At 42.1% G+C, this 8,694-nt stretch overlaps 1 protein-coding gene across 4 annotated transcripts; it reads left to right on the forward strand.

The window, feature by feature from the left end:
• The first annotated feature begins 270 nt into the window (after positions 1-270).
• Positions 271-6,918, forward strand: shfl (shiftless antiviral inhibitor of ribosomal frameshifting). Of its 4 annotated transcripts, none has more exons than XM_031827513.1 (9): positions 271-446; positions 2,734-2,869; positions 3,527-3,576; positions 3,741-3,800; positions 4,133-4,174; positions 4,317-4,472; positions 4,701-4,804; positions 4,896-5,056; positions 5,233-6,918. In XM_031827513.1, exons 1-9 carry the CDS (start codon positions 432-434, stop codon positions 5,448-5,450), a joined length of 942 nt encoding a protein of 313 aa, XP_031683373.1. In that variant the 5' UTR covers positions 271-431; the 3' UTR covers positions 5,451-6,918. The 4 variants fall into 4 exon arrangements, with proteins under 4 accessions (XP_031683373.1, XP_020349142.2, XP_031683374.1 ...); XM_020493553.2 differs by lacking the exon at positions 271-446 and adding an exon at positions 1,849-2,259; XM_020493554.2 differs by lacking the exon at positions 271-446 and adding an exon at positions 1,895-2,042.
• The last annotated feature ends 1,776 nt before the right edge of the window (positions 6,919-8,694 follow it).

Consider the following 8,694-nt stretch of genomic DNA (forward strand, 5'->3'; position numbering starts at 1 on the left):
CCTTGACTGAGTAGGTGTGTATAAACTTTTGACTGGTAATGTACATAGAGAGAGATTTTGTGAAATGGTTAGAGAGGCTGGACGGGGTTGGGGTTTGGTTGGTGTAGTGGGGGGAGTAAATGGGAGGGAAGTGGTATTTCACCTTCTTAGATGAACAGGACTAATGAAGATAATTACTTTTTGGTATGCTGTGACTGGCCTTACACTCCAGTACAGTAGGTGGTGGTGTATGCACCTTAAAAGTTGAATGCGATCCACCAATCCAATCCCAAAGAAGAAGGAGCAGAGCGGGCTGGTTGGAACGGTTCACTTGAAAGGGGTTCTGAAGAGGAATCCTGGAGCAAGAAAAGGAATATTGGGACAGGGACACAGAAATTTGGATTTCTGAGGAGGAATGGAGGTGGAAAAAGAGGAAGAGGCGGTTGAAGAGAATGAGGAAAGCAGAGGTAGGATTTGAATCTGGAGGAAGATGGAGATAAAAATGTTGAAAATGATTGGTGTCAAACAGAGTGAGCCATGAGCCAGACTGAGTTCTAGAGGAGAAATTGAAGTGTATGAGGGCGAGTTATGTGAGGTGGAAGGTATGGTGAAGAGCTTGACATCATTGAACAAAATACAAAATAATCTAGTTCAATAGGAGTGACATTTTTGAGGGAAAGTGGACCCTTGCCTTTTGGCAGATCCATTTGTGGTTTCAGGATGGGTGGGAAAGGAGTTGTTTACAGTAGAATCCGTGAAGGTAACCTGAAGTGGACTTTTTCTTTTTGTTTATGTTTCTTCTGACCCAAGGAAGCAGGCGCTCCGTGTCATGCAACTTGGGTCAAGATCTGCTTCATGCTTTGCTCTTGATGCCCGCCGTTTGGCACGACACAGACCTGGTGGTGAGCGTGGTGAAACAGTTTGACTTTTGAGTCAGAGTCTTTACCAGACAAAGTCATGTTAGGATATATCATCCTCTTAGAGCGTTTGTGGTGAATCCACTGCTCTGTTTCAGGTACAATGTTTATGGTCATGTTGCAGCAGTGTGCAGGAGGGAGATTCCAAGTTGTGAGAAGTGTGCAGGAGGGCATTGGACAGAGGATTGTGTAGTTTTGGTAAAGTTGTGTGTGTCAACTGTCGTGGTGCCCATGTTGCTGGGGATCGGAAGAGTCCGGTATGAGAGTGGCAGGTTGAAGTGGCCAGACAGTAGTGCAGAAGGTGTTGTATTCCGAGGCAGTGAAGAAAGTAGAGGCGGATGGGTCAAAGGTGAGGAATCCTGAGAGGAGCCCAGTGAGTCGTAGATCTGTGTCAGCACAGAGGGAGAGGCCATAGTGTTTTGAGCTTCAGTGAGGCTGCCTTCTCAGCGTTCATAGCAATGGTTATCAGCTGTACCGCAGAAAGGGAACGTAAATCACAGAAAATAGATGTTGTGGTGGCAGCTGCAGAGAAGTATTTGGGTATATGATATTTGAGATTTGAATTCAGAAGAGTTACAGGGTGTGTTGAGTGGGGGTGTCCCGTCCTCCCAGGCCATTGGCATGGTGTAGGAGCAGGAGTGTAGCTGGCAGATGGGTGTGAGATTTTTTAGATGTTTTTTAATGAAATATTGGTATATATTTGTAGGGTTGGTTGGTGGTGAAATGTATATGTACATATATATATTACCACTTTTTATTTTTGTATAATGTGATTGAACATACACTGCCGCACAGTAGGTGGCGAAATGCACAAACAAAATGTGCAACGCCATGATACCAAATAAGAAGAAGAAGAGGTAGCAGGGGCTGGTTGTGTGTTCATTGGTTGGTGTGTATTTGTTTTTACGGTGTGGCGTGCGTGGGCGTGCGTGGACGCGTGGTACGTATGACCAGTCTAATGATACGTTCAAAACAACTCGGAACTGGGAATCCCGAAATCCGACCTCAGTGTGTTAAAAATAAATGGGAACTCGCACAACAAAAGGGGCTCTGACTGGAAAAATAATAATTTGAACGGTCATTCAACTCGGAATTTCAACTCGTGAACTCGGGCATCTTTCCAGAGCTCCGACTTTTCACCCTAACGTAATGATCTGACATTGTATTGTTCCAAGATCCCAGTGGTTTTGAACGCGCCATTTTATCAAAGTGAAAGTTGTTAACGTTAGTCAGCACACTGCAACTGCAGCGCTACAAGGAAATATATCGATTGTTGCGAAATATGTTGCTATAGAACGACATATGCAAGGGTAGAAAAAGCCTAGACGATAACAAAATGAGCTGTATGCAAGATGAATTTGAGGTAGGCTACGGTAAACTTAGTTTTCAATTGGCCAGTAACACTGTTTTACATGGTCGATTTGTATGCGCCTTTCTTGTTTGTATTGTAGTCCTACGGATCAAATGTCCAATTTGTGTTTTGGTCGATGTGAAACTTTTAACGTTGGATAATAATTATGTTTGTTTTCTCACATTTCTCATACGTTTAGCCTAAACCTAAATAACGTCATCAAACACTATAGAGTTATTACACTTTATAAATAGGCCTATGTGGTTAGAGAGGACAGGGCAAGAGCAGTGTGTGTTTCATTGTGCGTTGTGTTGTGATCTGTTTTTGAATAAACCATGCCCTTAGGCTGCATTTGCATTTGTTGCAATGTTCTATCGATCTTCCTGTTGAATGTGCCTGATCTTCTATTTTATTTACAACATGATTGACACCAGCCTGTTTATTTTCGATTCTTATTGTCCTTTTCTTATTTGTCTGTTAACTCAGCTGGAGAAAAGTGTCAGGCGGTTCAGGGAGACATTCCATGGAAAGATAGCGGTGGAAAAGGCAACCTTACTGATGAGACGCTATGCCAACAAACATCAAATGGTCACCTGGGCAGTTATACTGAAGAAAGGCAACGGTAAAGAAATGGTTGACAGTAGATGCAAACCCCAGTCATACCACCATAGGAAACCCTATGGAGGGGGTTCCAAGACACCGGGTCCTGTACTAAAAAGCCTGTACAGTGGGGATTCTCCGTTAAATGTGCCCCTTAGTCCAGGAACAGAACTAGGATTCATCTGTCCTGGAAACTTTCCCTTAAAGGGGCAATCTGCAGTTGCTACATCCATTTGTTGGACTTGTGCATTTATGATATGTACCCATTGATTCTTGAAGAATATAACTTATAAATGCCTCTTGAGCTTAGTTCAACTGTCGTAACCCATCAGAACTCTAAATATAAGCTTGTTTTACTCCATTGTTTGTAAACAAAGTAAATGAAAAACAAACACTATATAGCCTCAAAACGTGGTGTAAACTATCATTTTTATATAATGGATGGTCAGTCCTTGCATCCGTAGCTCTGTGTATACATTTAAAAGTCCCTACATCTTTTTACAGAAACATGGGCGAGGAAGACTGTTATTGTTTCAGCTGCTGATGGCCTCTTTAACCTCTATTCAGACATGGTCTCGGGTGGTTTAACAACCAGACCCATTTTTATTTGCGTTAAAGGGTTGGCCATGTTGACAATCTAATCTCGGACTCTTCCTCTTTCTCTACTCTTGCTGTGCAGAGCTGGATGATGAGGACAGAAAATGCTTACAGACGGATCAGGCAGTCAAGGTTACATTAATACATTCCATACTATTCTCTGTCGCTTTGTGTGTGTATTTGGGTTAGGGGTGTATCCAGGCGGGTCTATATTTCTTTGAAAATGTGATCTTTGTGGTCATAAACATGACAGTTCAGTTGTACCCTGACCCTTGACCCACCTCTCTCTCTTTCAGAATGTGGTGCAGAAACTCACCGCTGAGGACAGGGAACCTCAGGTCCCTCCTGCACAACAGGTACAACACAGTCACAGTGTTAGTTAGTCTGTCTTTCATTGGGTTAAAGAATCAATGTTCATCAGAAGACATCTGGATTTCAGGCATTTTAGTATAATGCAAAAATCTCTGTTGATTTTGAAGTTCTATATTCCATAACCATATTGGTAATGGGTAATAACACATTGGGAATAGATTTGTGAGCTATTATAACAACACTGTTCAAGGGCTGAAAGTGGGAATAAAACTCCTATCATATTACATTTGTCCTATATCCAATCTGATAATCAGGTTGGTAAATTGGTTGCCTTGACTATTTCTAATTCTATGACTTACATTTGTCTTCCCTACAGCCCCGAGGTAGCAGACAGCCTGAAGACGATAATGATATCAAGGTCAGTCATCCACAGACTATTTACCGACTTTACTGGTGGGGAAAGAGATTATGCGTTAAGTGGATGGCTAACTGAAAGGTGTGTGTGCGCATCGGTGTGTCCCTGCCATTATGTGTGTGGCTTGTGTGTGTTGAGTCTTCAGGAGCTGGGAGAGCGTCTGCGGGTCCTGCCTCTCACTGAGAAGAACAAGAGAATGTTTGATAATGCCCAGCGCCACCTCACCCCCTCTGTCCTGCACCAGTTTGCCTGCCAGACCTGTGACAATGACTGGTGGCGTCGGGTACCCCAGAGGAAGAGGGTAATGCTCTTCTATACATACCCACCTGGTATTCACCGTGGTCTCCACACATTGGTACACTCTGTTCGATGTGCATGCCAAACCCATTCATAATAGTTCAAACGTATTTCTCCATACCTGTGTCTGTAACTGTGTTCCTGTTACCTTGTTACTTTGTCTTAGAATGTGTATTTCACATGGCCAGTTCATCTACTAACTGGGGACTCCACTGACTGTCATCTCTCCTAGGTATCTCGCTGTCACCTGTGCAAGAAGAAATATGACCCTGTCCCTTATGACAAAATGTGGGGTATTGGAGAGTTCTGCTGCACCAAATGCACACGCACTTTCAGGTAAAAGCTGGAGCTGTCCTGTACATGTGTGATTATGAGAAATGAGAAATGTGATTTAATCTCTATGCACTTGGTTTGATTTGTCCATCAGGGGCTTTGGGAGGATGGATTTGGGCTCCCCCTGCTACTCCTGCCGAACTCTGGTGATCCCAACAGAGATTCTTCCTCCACGCAAGGGAGGGGTAGGAGTAGTAGGACCCAGAAAACCTATCCCACACAGCTGCCTCGCTGAGGACTGTTACAACAGACAAGGTTAAACTACACACACACACACACACACACACACACACACATTGCGCTGTACAGTGCAATGTACTGTGGTTTGTAGAGTGTGTTACTACAAACAAGTACCACAAGATGGCGGCCTTTTACATGTCTGTCTGGCTGCTGGCTACAGCCAACTAACTGGCCTTGTACTTCCATTCCAGAGCCCCATGTTCCTGGGACAGAGTGTGTCCACCCCCGCAGTCGCCAGAGGAACAGGAAGCCTCGCGTAGTCAATCCCAGCTCCGTCCACATCAGCTCCGGCTCCACCGTCAACACCTGTCTTAGCCAAGGAAGCCTGGAGAACCTGTACGACCTCATCATGGATGACATCAGAGAGGAGAGTGAAGAGGACAACAGTAGTGGTAGCAGCAGCAGCTAGAGCAGCACTGATGTTACCAGTGACCAACAGTCGTGAGCAGCTTCCATGCTTCCCCAATGGTGCTTCCAACGATCAGGATATGATCACTTTTCTTAGGTTCACATTCAGTGTAAGGATGGCATCTCATAGGCCTACTGACATAGTATTGGTTGTACTTTCCTTTCATTTTTAAAAACCATGAAAATACAGCTCAATATTCACAACAGTCAGATGATATAAGTGAGATGATAGAACTAGTTTCATGTTTTGCTTTTGTCTTTGTTTATGCTTCTTGAAGTGTTGCCACGTGTTGTTGCTGCTGCTTTGTTAATGTCTGAATGATAAGGGGAGATTGACCGCACTGGCTTCTGCCCATAATTCTGACTTTACTTTTGGTTACCTATTCAGGAGATAGCTTTCTAATAATGTGTGTGTTCAAATAGATTTGTCATATCAACTTGAACAAGAATATATTATAAAACTCAAATAATGCATTTTGGTCCCCCCCCCAAAAAACCCAAATAATGCATTATGAAATCTTACTATTATTCATTTTCAATACGACTCGGGTTGTATTTGTCACATGCACTGAATACAACAGGTGAAATGTTGAAGACTTACTGTGAAATGTTACTTACAAGCTCTTAACCAGCAATGCAGAGTTTTAAAAAAGTACGAATATAAGAAAATATTCAAAAATGTAACACAATAAAATAACAATAACGAGGCTATATATATATAGGGGTTCCCAATACCGAGTCAATGTGCGGGGTACAGGTTAATTGGGGTAATATGTGCATGTAGATAGGGGTAAAGTGACTATGCATAGATAATAAACAGCAAGTAGAAGCAGGGTAAAAAAAAAGGGTGGCCATTTGATTAAGTGTTCAGGAGTCTTATGGCTTGGGGATAGAAGCTATTAAGGTGCCTTTTGGATCTAGACTTGGCGCTCTGGTGACGCTCGCCGTGCGGTGGCAGAGAGAGCAGTCTGATATGGGTGGCTGGATTCTTTCACAATTTTTAGGAGGAAAAATCACAGACATGCCCCCATGGATTTTAATATATCACTGTAAATAATTTAGAAGATACCTGTACACCAATAAAGCACAATTTATTCTGTTTGTTTCAGAATGACCTGAGAAAAACATTTACAGTGGGGTTCAAAGTTATTGATAAAGATAAGCAATATTGACTTCATAAAATAAAGAATTCAAACACTGAGCTATATTGTAAGCGGAAACATTTTTGGAAATTGTTATTTTATACTAATACAATTCCTCAGATGAAGAGATGTTGTTTAACAGATAATATTATTTTTCTCTCAAAAAGGTTGTGGTCAAAATGATTGACACCCCTTAAGATTCTTATAAATAAAATAGTCAAAGGTTTTGTATTTGGTCCCATGTCCCTAGCACACAATGACTACATCAAGATTGTGACTACAAACTTTTTGGATGCATTTGCAGTTAGTTTAAGTTGTGTTTCAGATCATTTTGTGCCCAATAGAAATGAATGGTAAATCATGTATTGTGTCTTTTTGGAATCACTTTTATTGTAAATAAGAATATAATGTTTCTAAACACTTCTACATTAATGTGGATGCTACCTTGATTGCGTATAATCTTTAATGAATCGTAAATAATGATGAGTGAGAAAGTTACAGAGGGACTAAGCTCCTAGGTATAACATTGGATGGTCAATTATCATATTGACTAAGTTGTTGTGAAGACGGGGAGGGGTATGTCCCTTCTTGATTACTGTCCGGTAATATGGCCAAATGAAGCAAAGAAAAACGAGCAAATCTGCAGCTGGTTGAAAACGACAGCACGCCTTGCCTTTACAGTGCATTCTAAAAGTAGTCAGACCCCTTAACTTTTTCCACATTTTGTTACGTTTTACAGCCTTATTCTAAGATTGATTCAATAGTTTTTTTCTCATCAATCTACACACAGTACCCCATAATGACAAAGCAAAAACAGGTTTTTAGAAATGTTTTCTCATTTATAAAAATAAATAAAAACTTATATCACATGTGCATAAGTATTCAGACCCTTTACTCAGTACTTTGTTGAAGCACCTTTTGGCAGCAATTACAGCCTCGATTCTTCTTGGGTATGACACTACAAGCTTGGCACACCTGTATTTGGGAAGTTTCTCCCATTCTTCTCTGCAGATCTTCTCGAGCTCTGTCAGGCTGGATGGGGAGCGTTGCTGCACAGCTATTTTCAGGTCTCTCCCGAGATGTTCGAGTTTTAAGTTCCTCGGCGTACACATCACGGACAAACTGAAATGGTCCACCCACACAGATAGCGTGGTGAAGAAGGCGCAGCAGCGCCTCTTCAACCTCAGTAGGCTGAAGAAATTCGGCTTGTCACCAAAAACAGTCACAAACTTTTACAGATGCACAATCGAGAGCATCCTGTCGGGCTGTATCACTGCCTGGTACGGCAGCTGCTCCGCCCATAACCGGAAGTCTCTCCAGAGGGTAGTGAGGTCTAGCATAAAAGCCTGATTGGTGAAGTCCTGCAGAGATGGTTGACCTTCTGGAAGCTTCCCCGATCTCCACAGAGGAACTCTGGAGCTCTGTCAGAGTGACCATCGGGTTCTTGGTCACCTTCCTGACCAAGGCCCTTTTTCCCCAATCGCTCAGATTGGCTGGGTGGCCAGCTCTGGGAAGAGTCTTGGTGGTCCTCCATCCATTTAAAAAGGATGGAGGCCACTGTGTTCTTGGGGATCTTCAATGCTGCAGAAATGTTTTGGTACCCTTCCCCAGATCTGTGCCTCGACACAATTCTGTCTTGGAGCTCCTCTGACAATTCCTTTGACCTCATGGCTTGGTTATGCTCTGACATGCACTGTTAACTGTGGTACCAAATCATGTCCAATCAATTGAATTTACCACAGGTGGACTCCAATCAAGTTGTCGAAACATCTCAAGGATGATCAATGGAAACAGGATGCACTTGAGCTCAATTTCGTGTCTCATAGCAAAGGGTCTGAATACTTATGTAAATAAGGTATTTCTGTTTTTTATTTTTAACAAATTTGCAACAATTTCCAAAAAACAGTTTTTGCTTTGTCATTATGGAGTATTATGTGCAGATTAATGATTAATAATGATTTTTTTAATTTTTATAATTAACATTTTTAGAATAAGGCTAGAATTTAACAAAATGTGGAAAAGGTGAAGGGGTCTGAATACCTTCCCGAATGCACAGTAAATGCATAACATCAACAACATGCATGCCAATCTTTCCTTGAGATT

The sequence above is a fragment of the Oncorhynchus kisutch genome, linkage group LG6, assembly GCF_002021735.2.
Source record: "Oncorhynchus kisutch isolate 150728-3 linkage group LG6, Okis_V2, whole genome shotgun sequence".
NCBI lineage: Eukaryota > Metazoa > Chordata > Actinopteri > Salmoniformes > Salmonidae > Oncorhynchus > Oncorhynchus kisutch.